The following is an 18,978-nucleotide window of genomic DNA, read 5'->3' as shown; positions in this document are numbered from 1 at the left end:
TTCAAGGGTCTTTACCCCAAAGTGGTATTTCAGAGCTTTATGGAATGAGAGGTTGCTCTGTCATTCATCTGTGAAAATGTAGGCATGGTCCCAAAGTGGTTTAAAAACCTTAGTCTTAAATTCATATAATTGTATCTTTATGTATTAAGAAACTCTATCTATCTTAATCCAGTCTTTTTTGAGACCTGAGAAAGAGGTTAGGGATAAATTCTTTCTTCATCACTCCATGTGATATTTCTCTCTAAAGGCTGACATTTCCCTGCTGTGGTAGGCTTCCACACACACTGCAGATATTATCTAGGGCCTCGAAATATACCTGAACCTCGAGAACACGGAGAGAAAAGATGAATCATCTTTATGTTTTGGCTGAATGCGGATTAGCATTTCTCAGGGAGCTTAATTTAAGTATCCCCAGGACAAAAGTTGAAGCCTCAAGCCCCAAGTATTTCCATCTCTAAACACCTTCCCGTTTTAGACACAGCTAGACCTCACATCCATATGACTCTGAATCATGGCTGAAGAGCAGGAAAGTTAATAGGTTTCCTGTTCTTGTTAGCTAGAGTTCAGATAATGGTGTCCGGTGTCATCACAGGTCATGTCAAATTAGACTCTGTGAACGCCAACGTGAAGAAAAGAGAGCTTTGGTGCTATTCATTGGCATCATTTTTATCAAAGTTGAGAAATGTGACTCTGAATAAACCACATCTTCCTCAGTGCTAAGTCAGGCCTTCTTGTTCTAGAGGGAGAAAGCATGATATGGTTAAAAAAAAAAAAATACACTCAATGTCTTGACAATGAGATTTACTGAGCACTACTGGATATAACATGACATGAGGTAACATGGTGCAGCCAACCCTTGAGCAGTCACAAAAGATAAGCCAAAGATTGATGCAGCCATGGGTTTCAAAGAGAGGTAGACCAGAGCTTGGACATACCTCGGGAGCCAACATAAGGTTTTCTCAGGCTTTTTTCTGAATGTCTTGGTCACTGGGATGGAGAGTTGCAAATTGAATGTTACGAAGTAGCATTTCATGGAAAAACTGAAAGCACACAAATGTGTTACACTGTTATCAGGAATAAATCTAAGTTACTATGCTCTTTTTTTTTCATAAGACATAACCTTATAGCTGAGCTAAGGAGAAACAAGGCACACAGATCCAAATGCATGCAGATCCAGCTATCAGCAACTCATCTTAGATCTTCTTCCATTCCCCATTTGGGCTTCATTCTCTAAGACCCCTTGGCCTTTAGGAAGGTATAGTATTTAAGTAATACTTCTTTCCCTTGCAAATCCCTGCGCCTTGGTCCTTCTAAACTGAAAGGTTTCCGGGACCTAGTGCCCTCTTGTCCTGACTCACATGCTTTTATTTAAAATCACCATGAGATTGGAAAATCCCCAAAGCTTGGTTGAGTTAGGCCACCTAGCTGATCTATGCATGTACTCCCGTGAGGAAACTCTTGGCTACATAATTTCAGATTCCAAGGGTGCCGAATGTCCTTAGTGTTAAAAATCGAGAAGTGTACAACGCATAGAAATTCTTTGTTTTCTGATTCTGTAATATCGTGACTTCTGTCCCCTTACCCTCCCTGCCTCTGCCTCTTCTTCCACCACACTCATGGGGGGGTATTCTGTGCTCACACAGGTATGTGTCAGCAATGACCACCCCGGCTCGCATGTCACCTGTAGATTTCCACACGCCAAGCTCCCCCAAATCGCCCCCTTCGGAAATGTCTCCACCTGTGTCCAGCACGGCAGTGTCCCTGCCCATCATGGCAGTCAGCCCCTTCGTGGAAGAAGAGAGACCTCTGCTTCTTGTGACACCACCACGGCTTCGGGAGAAGTATGACCCCCACCCTCAGCAGTTCAACACCTACCACCACAACCCCGCACATGGGAGCAACAGCCTGCCCCCTAGCCCCTTGAGGATAGTGGAGGATGAGGAGTATGAAACCACCCAGGAATACGAGCCAGCTCAAGAGCCTGTTAAGAAACTCACCAGTAGCCGGCGGGCCAAAAGAACCAAGCTCAATGGCCACATTGCTAACAGGTTGGAGATGGACAGCAACGCAAGCGCTGAGGGCACTAACTCAGAGAGTGAAACAGAAGATGAGAGGGTAGGGGAAGATACTCCCTTCCTGGGCATTCAGAACCCCCTGGCAGCCAGTCTTGAGGCAGCACCTGCCTTCCGCCTGGCGGACAGCAGGACTAACCCAGCAGGCCGCTTCTCGACGCAGGAAGAATTGCAGGCCAGGCTGTCTAGTGTAATCGCTAACCAAGACCCCATCGCTGTATAAAACCTAAATAAACACATAGATTCACCTGTAAAACTTTATTTTATATAATAAAGTATTCCACCTTAAATTAAACAATTTATTTTATTTTAGCAGTTCTGCAAATAGAAAACAGGAAAAAAAACTTTTATAAATTAAATATATGTATGTACAAATGTGTTATGTGCCATATGTAGCAATTTTTTACAGTATTTCAAAACGAGAAAGATATCAATGGTGCCTTTATGTTCTGTTATGTTGAGAGCGAGTTTTGTACAGTTACTGTGATTGCTTTTCCACAGTATTTCAGCAAAACCTCCCATATATTCAGTTTTCGCTGGCTTCTCGTGCATTGCATTATGATGTTGACAGGATGTATGATTTGCAAGACTTGCAACTGTCCCTCTGTTTGCTATTTATAGTAGCGCCCGATCAGTACGTCTTGTAATGGCACATCCATCCAAATACTCTTCTCTTTTGTACGAAGTTTTCTTTTGCTTTCAGTATATGAAATGAGTTGTGTCTACTCTGCCAGCCAAAGGTTTGCTTCACTGGGCTCTGAGATAATAGTAGATCCAACAGCATGCTACTATTAATTACAGCAGGAAACTGCATTAAGTAATGTTAAATATTAGGAAGAAAGTAATATTGTGATTTTTTTAAAAAAACTATATTCTTAATCAGAAGACAGCTTGCTCTCACGAAAAAGAGCTACCATTTGCTTTGTTTGGGTTTATTTTTCTTGACAAAGAGCAACAGTTGGGGGGATAGCATAGTAAATGGGTTCTGGCTTGCTATCGGGGTAAATCCATCACCTTCTAAGAGGACTCAGCCTCATTTTCTGGGGGAATGACGCAGCAGGTCATCTAGTTGAAAATCAAACCGTGGCTGAAAAAGGTGCAATCGTTCCTGACTTGTGTTTTTCACTGATTGGGGAGCTAGCCATTGGTTGTGTCTTATCAACTCAAGAACAGATGTGTTATGGCACAAAATGACCAGCTTAAACGGCACACTCAGCAATTTGAAATCCTTCTGCAGTGAAATATGCCTGCCGTGTGCGGTGGTGACTAGTCATCATAGCGAAGTAGTTCTGTTGTAGAGTATCTAGACGGAGTGAGTGTCTAGAAGGCCCAGGTGGAGAAGAGCCGTGTGACTTGGTTGCAGTTTTAAAACAGTTCTGTTGACCACGCCTTTCTCCTCATGACTTTCCTCTTGTTTTTCCATGTTGCCTCGATCAGGTCATAACTATGCATGAACATTTTTGTCAGGAATGGCCAACATGCATGTGATTTGTGATTAGCAAGAGCCTTCCCAGAGCAATGATTCATCAGGGAATGTTGACAGGGTTGGAAAGATTGCAACTTTCCCTGCAGAAGTGACCCCCCACCTCTGTCCTGGCCTCTCCATCTGCAGCCTGTATCATCCATGTCCTCCCCTTTCTTACCTTTTGCTTTACTGTCACAAAACAGGACGGACGATGGGTCCAAACTTCACATGTTCTCTGTGATCGCAAGTCCAAGGAAGGCCTATAGCTGTTAATATGTGGAATAAACGCTAATTCAGGAAAATAGGGGGATTTAAAAAAAAAATGCAGGCCCTATTTCATGCCCTGCCTGATATCTGTCAGATCGGGCTAGAGCTTTACTTAGATTCCTGGTGACCTCTTGGGATCCATGGGACAAAATGGGAAACAGGTTGGCAGGGGGTTCCAAACACCAGGCGTGAAGTCAACGAGAGCAGCTGCTGCTTGTTTGCAGGTGAACTGGGTTTAGTTCTTCATCAAATGTCTATGTTAAAATACTCGGGAAGAAGGGACGTGCAAGGAGGTCGTGGGAAAATGCGGGCTGGACGCGAGTCATGTCATTAAGCAACTTTCCTGTTTCTACAACCCACAGAGGTGTCTGTCTGCAGGTCCTTGAAGTTACTCTTAGTATTTGGTATCCTGAACTGTCCTTCGTTACTCACACGCCACTTTGTGCTTCTTTCGGGCTGCCCAAGTTATTCCGATTTCCCACTTCTGTAGAAATGAGTAAGCTCATGGCAGGGGGAAGAGGGCAGTCCACCCAAAGAGGTCCTTTAAATTATTAAATTAATATTGCCTTTGTGAAGGCCTTGGGTCGTTCAGAGACTATGTCAATAAAGAAATTTCTACCATTAATGAAAAGTCTAAAATTTCTGCTGCAAAAATCTTTGGGCATTGGAGTATTCAAATGCCCCATTGTGGAGAATTTCCGGAATAAATGGTATCTGCTGAGAGCAACCAACATTTTCCTCAGTATGAAAATTGCTATCTACATTTTCAGGTCGCAAATACATAGGAACCTTTAGGACGAGAGGAAATTTTATTTCCAGCTTGATTCTGGTCACTCAGAGAGGTGGCATGTTCTCTGGGACAGCCTTTCCTTCTGGAGAACAAGAGTTTGCCCCTGTAAGAAAGGCCAGCTGTCTCCTCAGGGCTACCTGCCGCCACCACCCACTTTGTGTTCAAATGGACCTCTCTGTGATGTCTAGTCCCCACGCGGCTCCCAACCATCCCTGTCTCTAAACGCGGGCAGTGTAGTGGCAATCCTACGGAGGGGCGTGAACCCATGCTCCCAGCATGTGGCAAGCTTCAGAGGGGCTTCCGGGGAGTGGAAATTGCCCAGAAGTGTGACGGCAACTGTGTTTCCTGGGTCTGAAATCCTATCCCACCGAGGGGTAGTGCAGTATAGGCGAAACTTCTTTTTCTCACTCAAGATTCCCCTTCTGTCCTACTCTCCCTTCTTGCCGGGTATGCCTTTTTTTGTTTGTTTTTTTTTCAAGAGTGCCTGGACAGCCTCATGCTTTCCACAAAATGGCACTCTGCCTGAGTATATGTGAAATGTGTCCCAAACACCAACAGACCGTATCTTCCTTGTTTAAGTGTGACTGTCTTGATATAGATGGAGTTTATCCAGGGTAACTTGCTCATAACTATTCCTTTTTTTGGCCTGAGTTAAAAGGTGCATGGCTCACATTGGTGAAAATAAGGAAGGCCTGGTTTTATCTTTTAGTACTGGCTTCATTCCACCACCCACAGAGATTTCTATCTGCAAAGACCCGTGAAACACTGCAGAGAAGTGCAGGCAAGAGGAAATGGCCACATATCACGAATTCTATTATATATTCTTTTGTAAATACACATTGTACGTTACTTGGATGTTTTCCTAAATCATTTACTGTCTTTATGAGTTAATGTCAGTTTTTTACTCTCTCAACTTACTGTGTAACATTGTAAATAACATAATGTCTTTTATTATTTATATTTAAGCATCTAACATAGAGTTGTTTTCATATAAGTTTAAGATAAATGTCAAAAATATATGGGGTTTTTTTTTTTTGTTTTTCTTTGCTTTAAAATTATGTATCTTTTCTTTTTTTCTTTTTTTTTAAAGAATAATTTATTGTTCAGGAGAAAGAATGTATATGTAATTGAAACTATTTGAAGAATGCACATTTGAAGGCCCTGAGGTACTGATAAACTAAAGAATTTATTATCCAAAATACTAAGCAATAAGTAATTGTGATTTATTTAAAGTTTTGTTCATTTTCCATGAAAGACATACTGCAATAAAAATGCTACTCTGTGGAGGCGTGGGAGTGTTGCTCAGCAGACTAATGTTTCAGTCTGTTAGACCAGCACCTTTCAGCTGACTGTGACAGTTGTATTAATTTAGGAATGTGCCTGATGGACCCCATGATCATCTCCTCTGTTGCTTTTGCCACACTGCCTGTTCTTTCATCACTTTCTGCCTGTTGGTTCTGCTCATCACTGTCTTCCGTGTTGAAGGGGCCACAAGCAAGCAATACGATGTCTTCTTCCCCTTCTCGCACACTGCCCACCACCCCACCCCCCGCCAATACGCAATAACATATCAGAGAGGACATTTTAGGGCATGATTGCCTGGATCCTAGTTGTTGATATGTTCTGTAGTGACCGCAAGAGATTTCTTCAGACTAATGGAAATGTCAATGTGATGATCCCCAGCAGTTGTGAAAGGAAAACATGTTATTGGGGTTCAAGTAATCTGACGGCCAACAGGGCCCAAAAAAGGCAGCCATTAGAACCTGGCCATGCTCAGCTTTCCTGTAGCTTCAGTAAATTTATCTTCCATCAGGTTCATGATTTATTGATTCGGGCCCATGATTTATTGATTCAGTTTTGAGAGAAGATAAGGCTAAGTTGGATTCTTTCCCCTCATGCTATCAATAAATCAAACGAAATGCCCATCTTACTGCTCAGGGAAGGGCCTATGCATGAGAAATTTCCCACATTCTAAGATTTAGTCATAGAAATGAGGATATTACTTTTCTTACTGAAATTAGCCTAAACAAAAGCCATATTTTAACAAATAGATATTTGCATGGGTGATACTTTTTATATATTTCGAGCAATTTACTCACTATTCTAGATAAGATTAGGGCTTGTGAAGTATATGAGATAGAGTTCAGGAATCCTGTGGGGGTACACAGGGGCCTCCGTTGGAGTTTGAGGGCACCCAATGCTTGCCATCAAAGTCCATCTCCATATACATATATGATTCCTAGTACCTACTAACAGCTCTACTGGTATCATTTCCAAAACAGTCTTAGATGTCTAAGAGATTCAGATAGTGGCCTTTGACTGTACTTGTTCTTATTATTTATATTATGAACTTTTCAAAACAATTCAGAGTCCTCATATTTGTGATTTGTGTCAACTTTGGTTTACACATGCGCACGCGCGCGCGCGCGCGCACACACACACACACACACACACAATTCCTAATACACACTATCCTGAAGCCACCACATCATTTCACTTGTCCAGTCCAGCCAACCAGCCATTCAGCAAATCAAGGAGTTCACAGAATATTGAAAAATTGAAGACTGAGATACTTCCCTGTGTCTTCAAGTTGAAGCTGAGGCTTTGTCCATCCCTCAAACTGAAAACTACAAGCAGCTATCTCAGTAACGTAGGTTAGAATCAGATACCTAACATATATTGGTATTTGAGGCAGAAGACTATGTGGTGGACCATGGTACAGAGAGAATGAAGATTATCTGAATATTTAGATTATCACAATTCTCCATTCACTTCAATGCTGTAGACTGGAATGTCAAACCCAGGCCAACAACATCTTTGCAGCCTAATGTCTGGGGAAGACATCATTAGATTTCCCTGCTCTCAGCCCTGATGATGAATGACCAAAGGACCTGATGTCAGGGATTGGGGGTTCAGTGAGGCAGTTCGGAAATCTAGAGATTTAGGATGCTGGAGGGAGTGGAAAATTTTGATGACCTCATGTGAATCACTTTGTAGTCTATCTTGGGCTTGCCCTTTCTGAAACAGAATAAAATAAATTTATGGAAACCATTACTCCAAAAGATTGATCTGGTAAGGGAAGAGAAATGCTTTCAGTTTATGTGAGACAGGACCGTCCTGCTGCTACAGTAAAGCCGCATTATTCCTCCCTTTAAGGCTGTCGTGGGACAGAGAAGTCAGACCCGATCCTGTATCTCCCTGGAGGCTCCTGTTGACAAACTGGGACTGTCATTGTTGGACCTCTCTGGTGAGCTGTTGTGTTTGAGCTTTAGTGAGCTTCAGAACATCACTTGGCAGGGGGATAAAATGGATTTTGTTACCTGGAGGAAACCCATCATGATCTACCCGATCTTTTTAAAAGCAAACCAGAAGAGGGAGACCAGTAATTCATAAAAGGAGACAGAGAATCCTTCCCCCCTTCAAACGTATTTATTGGGACAGAATTTGATGGAAGAAGCGACTCTCTTCCCACCCCACAACATGCCAGAAGGGCCGGAGAATTACCTTCATAGATACAAAAATCTTTCTTAGCTTATGTACGGGTTTGCTTATATACAGAGAAATAATCTATTATGCATAAGTAATATTTTATAAGATTTCAGGGCTTAAAACATCCTTTTCATTTATAATCTTCTTAAACCCATGGGATGTTGCTATGATAAATAGGAAATTCTAGGTTCAGGGAAGTTAAAAGTGTTTCCTGGAGCTACACATGTGGTAAGTTGCAGAGGTAACACTTGTACCCAGGCTTTCCGACTACAACTCCTTTTTCTACCCATTGCACGCCTTCCCTCCCCACCCCAGACTCAACGAAGGCTGCCATTTTCAGCCTTTCATTGCCTCAAGACAAGTTCCATCCAAAACCAAGCTTCTATTTGAAAGAATATGAGCTCCTCTGGCTTTGGTTTAGAGTTACTCTAGAACCCAATTTGCCTGACTTAGTGACTATGCACTTTTTTCCTAAACATAGCTTTCTAAGGAAATGAAGTGTAACCATGGGAATGGATTCACAATTTCAATGTGTAGGTAGCATCCAGCAGTGAAATGAGGAGGGGCTTATAGGCAGCACTGTCCCCACCACTCAGCAGCTTGGCCCGTTTGAACAATTTCCCCCTCCAAGCTTATTTCTTGATCACTAATATGGGAATCCAAGCAACTTTACAAGGCTGTGGTGTGTAATGAGGATTACACTTGAATACATATAAGGAAGCCATACATGTCTAGCATAGAGTGAATATCCAAAGGCTACCTTCTCTTTGCTCCTTCCCCCCCACTTTATGTTCTTAAGTTTTGGAGCTTGTGTTTCTCAGTTCCAAATGACACACTCTACATCACACAAGCTCATCAAATAAACATATTTGAGCATTTCTCCGATCTCATGCCAATAGGCAAATTCCTTTTTAATGACAACTGTATATTAAGCAGCAAAATCACTGAACAGCATTTAAAGTTGTAACTTAAGTTCTTTATTTTATGTTTGCTTCTTGTGTAGCCACACTGTTTCACGTAAAGTCTGTCATTTTTAAAGGCTTATTGCATGAGTGTTTCATTATAATTTCACAGAAATTTACTGAAACATACTTCTTTGTAGTTTTCAGAATACCATTTTCAAACTTCATTGCAAACATGTAGTAAGACAAGCAAAACATGATCCTAAATGGATAGGATATCTTTGCACACCCATTTTCCTTCATTTGCACCCAGGACGTCCTGGCATGTTCTATTCCCGCCCCCCCCCCTGCAAAAAAATATAATCTAGGCAAAGTCTGCATAGTGATAAAGTTAGAGGAGTCAAGTCTCGGATTAACTCCTAAATGAAAGAAGCCTCTTTGCTTATGGATGTTTCTCACCCCCTCCCATGATCTATCCAATAAGTAATTTTTCAGGTTCTACTCACTCTTTATGCATAAAACAAGATTCTTTTTTTATGAATAATTTATAGATTGAAGCTTTTTGGATTCAATACCTTAAAATGTCATCCTACATTAAGAATAGTGGGTGACTTGGTCTATGATATTCATCATCAGGCTTGTCGTGTAGTTAATATAGTTCTATTATTAATGGCAAGAGAGTCTAATATAATTGCCCATACATTATCCTTCATTTAAATAAGAATGTATTTTATTGAAAATAATCCTAACTCTAGCTCCCTATAAAAATGATAAATAAGGACACTTCCTTGTCTTTTTTTTTTAAGAGATAAGCTAGATGTAAACTTTGTATCATGTTAATTATTAGTTATCATCATTGTTAAGCAAACACTTGTCTTCCATTCTTTGGCTTTCATTTGGTGATTTCCTTCTTACCAGACCTTGACCTTTCTCTTGAAGATGATTGGGGGCCTCAGGCTGGGCAAGTTTTCTAGAGCCCTTTTGGTTTCTCACAGTCAGCCTGAAGTATACTTTCCATCTTCTTCAGATGAAGGGTTTTCATCAGTATGTCCGTTAGCAGGTGATAAGGTAACAAAAGCATTTCCCTTATGTCCTAGACCCTCTCCACTATGAAAAGGAAAGACAGAAAATGCTGTGTGTCAGAGCCAATTCCCAGTACCCAATTTCCTTCCAATTATGAGATGATTCTGCTCTCCCGCAAGAATCTCTCTGCAAATATCCATCCCAGCCTTCCTTCAGAGTAACCTTATTTTTGCAAAATGGAGACCTCCCTTAGTAACTTCTTAGTTTAGAGCCCTTCTCGTCCCTGGGCTGATACCTCTGATTTCGAAATCATAGGACAATATAACTTGACATTTGGAACAAAAATTAGTCAGAAATTATGGGTTTAGGATTTAAAGTACTTTTTAAAAACTGAGAAGTTTTTCTTGATTTGTTGTAAGCCCTTTAGAAAATTTTAGGGCAGAGTCGGAGAGCATTATATCTTTTTCGGTATTTGCTTGACCAAAAACTCTTTCAGAACATGAAAAGATGCTAATTATACACACATTCTGAGTTCTGCCTGTTTGTCTGGGGAGTTAGATCTCTAGCCATGCGTGTGAGGAAAAGACCCTTCTTATTAAGCTGTTGATGCAGAGTTAATAGGATTTAGGTTACCACTCAGGGTCAAACTCATACCAGTTATCCAGCAAAAGAACTACTAAGGGAAAATATCCCCTCATCTGATTAGGAGAGCCACATGTCACCCACTGAGCAAGCCAGAACCTGAGCAATATTCTAGGTTTCTTCCTCCACATCTAACTGGTGACAATGGTGATCGTACCACTGACATGTCAAGCCTCCCCTATACACACTCTTGTACCACTGGCGCCCTCTTCCTCTCTCAGTGGGGGCCCCCTTAGCCTCCTAACTGATCTGCTTCTTTTAGTTCCTCTGGGACATCCTTCGCATTTTGCTGGAAGTTTCTCTCTAACTTGCAAACCTTGTTGTGCATCCTCCTGATTATAACCCTTCAATGGCTCCTCATGAAGCTTGACTCCTCAGCTTGACATAGGATGCTCTCCACAGGCTGGCTTCTGCCAAACTCTTGTAGTGCCTCCCACTTCACCCTTGACTCCATCTTATGATTTTCTGTTTTCTAAGTATTCCACACCAGTGTTTGTCAAACTCTACTCATTGGCGTACCAACTTCATGACTATTACCATATTCATGTACCACCTGTATTATTTTTTGCATATTGTTTTTTCAATTGATTGCATTTTTAACTAAAATAAAGTCATTTCAAATGAAACTTTGTATCGATGCTATGAGTGGAAAACTTCAACCAGCTGCCATAATCAAAATAAAACCGTAAAAGTAAATGTAACAAAAATGAAACAACGTAATTAAATTCTAACAGGGTACTGTTGCCTGCTAAAGTAGCTGGGCTGAAACCTGTTCTCTGACAAAAGGGGAGATCAGCAAGTGTTGGAGAAGTTGGATATATATTCAGACACAGAAAGATTTATTCCTTGACTTAACCAGGACTGAGAGGGAGTTGACAGGAAGTCACTTCTACAGTTTTAGTCAATGTTATTTAATGCGCTAGATCCTAAAATCATTTTGGATGCAACATTCAGTCACCCTCTGATCTTACACCACCATGCAGCACTGTGCTTGTCATACAGCCCTGCCCTTGTGCACACCATTTCGTTTAACAGGAACTATTTTCTCCATTTATCTTTCTGACAAACTCCCTTTACCCCCTTCCGTGGATGGAGTGTCTTTGTTTGGAATCCTTCCCTGATAAATATCTGCCTTTTCTATATGAAAAGTGCTTTTCCTTTGCTGTTTCATGGTATGCTGCGCAACCTTTTATGTTGTATTTTCCAGCCAGCTCGCAACTTCTGCTGAACTGAAATCCTTCCCTTAGTAGACCATGTACTCTCTGAGGGCAGAGACACTGTCCTCTCTGTGTAGATCCATGCCTTACACAATGCCTAGAACATGACAGATGCTGGATGTTTGAAGAATAAATCAGGACAAAAAATAATTTATTATTATTTAATAATTAACAATATTATCATTATTAAGTATTGTATTAATAATAATAAAAAATAAATAAATAATCAGGATATTTACATATGTAGGCAAGCATGTGAGGAATCTAGGTTATCATAGGCATTTTTAAACGCGGAGAGCATGAAAAGAGTAACCTGACTGACTTATTTCACTTAGCATGCATGTTGTTGTGAATTGAAAGTTTTCATTCTTTTTTTATGGCTGAGTAATATTCCATCATATATATATATATATCTTATATATATATAATGTATTCCATGATCTATATAACGAAATATTATATGTATATATGGAATATATATAAACATATATTATGGAATGCATTATATATAATTTGTGTATATATACACACACACAAAATATATACATTATCTACATCACATATACCCATCAATATACAAATATATTCCTATATATATGTATATTCCTATATAACATATACATATATATGTATGTATCTCACATCTTTATCAATTTATCTATGGATAGACATCTGTGTTGCTTCCATATAATAACAAAAATAACTGCAAAGGAAAAAGAAAAGAGTAATCTGTAAGTTGCTAAGACAAAATCAGAAACATGGGAATGGAACCAAGTTTGCTAAATCATGGTAAAAAAAACAAAAACAAAAACACAGAATCTAAGGGATGGAAGCTTCATGGCTCGAACTAGATTTGGTAATGAACACATGACTACCTCATATACCCTTTGTATTTGGTTTTAGCTTCCTCTCCACTCAAGAACTCTGGCTTAAAATTAACCTTTCATGTCTGTTCTCCCTTCATCCTTCTCACTTCTTAGCAATGTCCTGAAAATAAAACCTTTTAACTGGGTATTGTTCAATCTGGTCATTCTTATAAAGAAGACTTCTGTACTGACCATTGCATTAAAGCCAACCTAAGTCTCCAATCCTCTGAAAAGGTACAAAGGGAGCCTTGTACATAACAAACTTTCAAAAGTTTTTTAGATGCCCAAGGTGGGTGAAACATATAAAATCAGCATGCCATATACATCAGTGGAATACATAATTTCTCATTCTAATTAGACCCATGATTTGCAACACCAAGTATTCGGTGATACTTTCTGGATGATTCTATTTCATAGTTAGGTATAGTATGACCATTGTGAGGGAGAGGAAGGACATTTACCTTTTACCACATTGGACTTCCTTCCCTAAGAGTTTATCTAGTCTAGAAATGCAGTCTTCTTTATTGATTAAAAGAAAGATCTGTCAAATTGTCTATTTAAAAGTAAAACTTTTTTGTTGTGTTTAGCCTGGAGAGTGTAAAGCAGACTCCAAATTTAGTTATCCAGAGATTAAAAGAATATAATCGTGTAGTTATTTGAACTTCGTGGCTGACATACTAGGCCAATAATACAGCTACCAGCTGGTTGATGGAGTCGTATGCAACTTTAAACTTCAGAGGAAAGACAGTTGGATTGGAAATGCATACCAAGAGTTTTGGAAATGTCAGTGCAAGGGGGTATCTACACTGCCATTGAGCTGATCATACCTGCAGTCCTTGCCAAATTCTGTGCTTGTCAGCCCCAGAACTATTCTCCTATGCTGCCTCTTTAGTGATTCTGAAGGCACCAGCACTGTGGACAGCACACAGGATAGCAGATATCACATTACTCCCAATATTGTCATTTTCCACCTAAAATGCACCAGCTGGATAAGGAGATATCAAAATATGATTAAGTCAGGAGCTGGAACGTGATCAAATCTAGGAGGCCAAAATATCCTTGCTCCAAGACAAGGTTAGCACTTTTTTTGTTTTTTTTGTATAAAAGCAAAGTCCAAGAGATTCAGAATAAGCCACTCAACGATTATAACTCCTCCCTTTGAATCCACAACTTGAGTATGTCAAAGGATCGAGCTTGCCCACAGTCACCCAGCCAATAAGATGAAGACCTAAAAAGAGGGACTGAGAACTCTTCATCTATCATTAGGCCCTGCTGCTACTCAGACTTTAAAGCCTTGGAAGAAAATTTGAAGTTTAGAAACCTGCTCTTCCTTACCCATCTTTGTATATTCACCTTCCATTTTGGAAACTGAGAAATAGGTAGCTTTTCCTAGATTCTGCCTACATTATGGCACAAGAATCACACAGCCTAAAGAGCATGAACTCAGAAACAGTGAGATCAAGGTATGAGTTCTTCCTCTCTTACTCGGGCAATTTGAGCAAGTTAACATCCCTGAGCTTCAGATTCATTATGTGGATTAAATGAAATAATTATTATCTGTGCAAGCTTAAGCATGGTGCTTTGCCATGTAGTAGATGCTCAATAAACATCACATCTTCACTGTTTGCAGATTTCTTTGTGTAGGAAACCTGGTTTGTCTGACAGGGAGAAGGGGACTGTGCTCCCAAGCTTAGCAGCCTCGCTGGCTTTGGTTGTCCTGCCCTGCCTACAGAGAGCTCCCCTGGGGAAGCTAGTTGAGGATGTATCATCAGAAAGCTGGATTTCAGGCTCTGCTGCCAGGATGGAGCCCCCTTTTGCTCACCCGGCTACACCAAAACACAGGAAGACAAACTTACTCGGAACTGAGTTATCCCCGAAGAGCAGATGTTTCTTTTTCCCTGAGAAGAAAACAATTTTACAAATGCAGCAATGGAAATGATAATTCTCTCTATCCAATTAGCAAGAGCTAATTTGGATTTCAAGGTCATTGTGTACGGTGTACTCCCTCTTTCCCATGCCTAGTGCTTTGGCACCACTCCCTCTCTGGTTTTGTGGCTCAGCATCCCTGCACACATTGTAAACAATCACAATTTCCATTTTAGGATTTCGTCGCCTGGTGATGTGCTGCAGTTCCTGTTTTTAGGAAATTGACGCTTGGCAAAAGATGAAAGGCTTCACAGATTATGAAGGTTATGGCACAGTTTTCTCCTGCCTTATGGTTTAATTTAATTAAATATCCTGTAATAGCTCAGCAGCAAGATTGCACTGCAGAATGGGCTCCAATTTGCCCACAGGCAACCTCAAGAGCTCAGCAAATATGAAATATGCTGCATGACTCATCAGCTGATGGAAAATGCAATGAAACTTTCCCTCTTTCAGCAGAATCAGGCAAGGTGACTGAGAAAGCTTCCCTGGGCATACATACCTGGTAATTCTGCATCTACAAGTTCATTTTAAAATATGCTTACAGTGAAGTAATCAGCAAAACCACTGTCTGATCTTGAAATTATTCTGTGGCCACTGGACCTTGAAGACACTAATGGAGGCAGCTAAATCTAGCCATCTGGAACCTTGATCAACTATGTCCCCCACAGAGCAGCCAGGACTTCAGTGAGCAGGAAGCTTCTCTGAGGCATGAGGCCCAAGCGGAGAAGTGCGGAGACCATGATGCTCTTGCTTATTTCTGTAGATGCCAAATTGCCTCATGCTTTTGCAAGATTTCAGATGTGCACAATTCCTGATATTGATTACCCTTGTTGGAGACACTAAGCTTCACAGAGTTTTTTTATTCAGACATGAAGCAAACCGAGGCCCTGAAGTCACAGGATGTCTTGGCAGCTATGTTCAGGCTGGATAGAAAGGCATCCTTTTGGGGGCATAGCTTTTCTCTGGTTCCATTTCACTTGCTATCTTCAGAAGGCAAAGATGGAGCCATAACTGGTTGGGTGGGGGCCATGTGATAGGGATTGTCTGGGAAGATGGAGATGAGGAACGCTTTAGACAAGTGACAAATGACCTCCCAAGAGACCTGTAACTAGTCATCCAACTTATGAACAGGACAGCAGCCTAAGATAGGGTGCCAGAGATGGCCCAGAATACAAGGTTTGCTGATGTGATCAGCTGGTACAGCCACTTCTCCCTCGCAGGGTTGGAAACAAAGTCACTCTGTTCCTCCTCTAGTCTTCCAGCCATGGCCACACTGCCTGCCCACTAGATGTTTGAGAATCAGTCTCCAGCACTGTCCTGCAACCCTTCCAAAATCAATCCTCAAAGAAGCTGGACTCAAATATCATTCATGTACACAAAGCTCATTCTTTCATTCAACGAATGAGTATACACAACACAAATGATGCTGGGCAAAGAGCTGGTGATGCAAAGAAGAAAATACATCTCATTTGAACACATCTGATCCTTCCAAGAAAGCACATCCTAGTTCTGGAGATTAACGCATAGGCAGCTGCAGTGCGACGGGTCAAGGAGGTTGTGTTTGAGCGACAAGAACATAGGACTTGGGATCTTGCTTCGTATATTCACTGCCAACTCTGCCACGTAGGTACTATCTGAAGTTTGGCATATCACTACTCTTAGAGCTTAGCTTATTTACTAGTGAGAGTTGAATAATGTTAAAAGCATAGTAGGATATCATTAGGGATATCTCCAAATTATCATCTGGCACAGAGAAACTGCTCAGTAATAGTTTGGGAATTTAAAGATGTTGTGATAATGATACCACCAAGTACTATGAGAGCACAGAAAAGATAACTTCTCTCTGAGGGTTATAATTTAGCTGGGTTTTAGAAGAGGTGTAGCTCACCCACCAGAGAATTGGGTAAAGATTACTGCAATTTAATTTTCATGAGAAAATGCCCAGAGAAGTAAAAAAAAAAAAAAAAAAAAAAAAGCAGAGTCTTTTCAAGTTAGTATGGAGGATGCAAATGGTAGATGGAGGTGAATTGAGGTAGATTCAAACGTAAGACTGGTGTGGCTAGTGGGGACGAAATTTTGGGATAAGATCATTGTGTTAGCACTGGAGGCAATTAAGAAGGAAGTTAACAAGTTCAGAAATGGGATTTGTAAAATTAATCCTGGAGACCAGGGCTCCAGGGCAAGGGAGTGGAGAAAGAGAATTTAGGTGGGGAAGGTAATGTTGTAAATGAGTGACGAAAATCAGGACCTAATCTGGATTGGTGGCCAGGAAGATGGCCGCTAGGAGTCAGAGTAGGGGGAATTTATGAGGTGGAGGAAAAGAGACTTAATGGCTAAATGGATGTGGGATGTGAGGTGGGAAAGGATCCAAGGATGTCATTGAGCTTGGTCTTTGCAACAGTTGCCAACATCTGTTCTGAGAAGTTTGATGAAACATTCTTCACTCACTTACAGAAGTCCAAGAGGCAAAGGCTGAGATAAAGCCAGCACTTTTCAACAGCATGTTCAGACCCTGACTGGAGCTGGGGGCTCCAAGAGCCATGTTCTGCTACCATCAGCCTGGGTATCCTCACTTAATCTTCCCAGCAATTCTATGAGGCAGGCGTTCTCATTCTCATGCTACAGAAGGGGAAAACCAAGGCTCTGCTATGTCAAGAATCTTGCCCTAATGTCATATAGCCTGCAAAAGTTGGAGCTGGAAATCAACAAAGCTTCAGTTCTTACCCAGTTCCCCCTTTCTGGGCCTCTTGTAGAGATGCCTACCTCATAGGATTCATATTGGAAAACCACTTAAGATCACCCTCTTTCAGGGAAGACCGTGTCTCTCCACAGCCATAGGTTATGCTTCTGGGCTTAGCCTGTGAGGGGCAATGCCAAATGAAGCCAGCTTGTCTCCATTTTCAAACTATTTATTATTATAAAAGCAATATTCAAGTGAGCCAACGTGAAAGTCACACTGTCCCCGTATCTATATCCATTCACTCACATCCCTGCCCCCACCAATCGGTAGCATCCTTCCACCGTTTTTTACCATCTTGTGCTGTGCCCAGCACTGTGTTGTTTGTTTGAAGATGCCTAGGATGCTTTCAGAACCTCTTCTGATGCTCTTCTTTATCTTACCATCCTCCATGGAAAAAGTATTAGCTCTTTGGCATTCGAAGAGTTCATAGAAGAATAAATGTGTCTCCCTCACTTCCGGAATTGCTAAAAAATCCTACAAATGATGTTTAACTTCACATTTGAGGAACTATGTTGGGATCTGCCCCATTGGCCTTCCAGGAAGTAAATTATTTTAATTAATTAATCTGTCTCAATTCATTCTTCCCAGACAGTGGCAAACCTTCCATGTCAGGGAGGACTAGGCTGGCCACCCAGTCGGTCAGAATGCCGCAGGTGTGACTTTCATCTATGGAACATTGGGGTTTACAGAATCAGTGCTGCTGGATGATTCCAGTCACCCAGACAGTCATGCTTGTTTTGAAAACTAAGGGATCTGGTCTCAACATGAATATGGCAATGGAAAGCAGTTTATGTGGCTGTCCAACTACAGTCAGCACTATAGACAATAGAGTAAGTCTGGCTACCATGAAGAAAAATTCCAAGCCTCAGGGTTGAGGATCAGAGGGACAGCTTGATTTCCCTTCTCTATAAATTGGCACAACTTCTTCTACAAAGACTGGATCACTGCTTTTTCTTTGGTTTTCAGATTATCAACTGCAACATGCACCGCATCATTTTAGACTTCACGTTTATGGCTGACCTCCAACTAGCTGTAAGCTCCTAGATGTTAAGGATTGTGTCGGACTCACCTTCAGCCCTAATGCTTAGCACAGCAACTGAAACATAGGAAATCCTTAATAAATATTGTTCAGGGCTACTGCTTTAGGCATAACTGTCAACAGGGATGATCATAAAGCTCCACAGTAGGAAATCATTTAATTCACTCAAGACTCTTCTCTGTACCAGTCTTACCCAAGATGAATGGCAAAGGACTATTTTGGCTGGGGGAGGGTGGGAGTGTAGATGGTTTTATAAATGAAGACAGGTTATAATGATATAATGCTGTTCTTTTCTTATGTATCTAATATATCATAAAAGAAAAGAAATTTTCAGAGGAAGAAAGAGTAGAAAGAGGAATCTGTGATCCTTTCAATTAATGTAATGGAGATCTCAATTTAGCTCGAAGAGCCCAACATGCCTGGGCCTGTCTATTGAATTGGTGGAGTAACTGCCAGAAGCCTGTTTGCATATGGATTGAGGGTCCTCACGGGAGAGTTCTCATTCTGAAGGAAGAAGTTGCCTGGCAACAAGAGTTTGAC

General features: G+C 41.0%; 1 protein-coding gene across 7 annotated transcripts in view; it reads left to right on the top strand.

Annotated features, from left to right (window-relative positions):
* The window catches only part of NRG1 (neuregulin 1), a 1,094,991-nt gene extending 1,083,800 nt beyond the window's left edge, over positions 1 to 11,191 (top strand). For 6 of the 7 annotated variants that reach the window (XM_027598281.2, XM_027598284.2, XM_027598282.2 and 3 more), the window contains one exon: positions 1,644 to 11,191. In XM_027598281.2, the coding sequence (XP_027454082.1) occupies positions 1,644 to 2,295 (652 nt within the window). In that variant the 3' untranslated portion in view covers positions 2,296 to 11,191. Of the gene's footprint in view, positions 1 to 1,113; positions 1,256 to 1,643 lie in introns of all 7 variants that reach the window. The other variant, XM_027598286.2, reaches the window with a different exon arrangement.
* The last annotated feature ends 7,787 nt before the right edge of the window (positions 11,192 to 18,978 follow it).

The sequence above is a fragment of the Zalophus californianus genome, chromosome 2 (assembly GCF_009762305.2).
Source record: "Zalophus californianus isolate mZalCal1 chromosome 2, mZalCal1.pri.v2, whole genome shotgun sequence".
Classification (NCBI taxonomy): domain Eukaryota; kingdom Metazoa; phylum Chordata; class Mammalia; order Carnivora; family Otariidae; genus Zalophus; species Zalophus californianus.
Note: the sequence above shows the minus strand (reverse complement) of the source record. Positions and strands in the feature narration are given on the sequence as shown.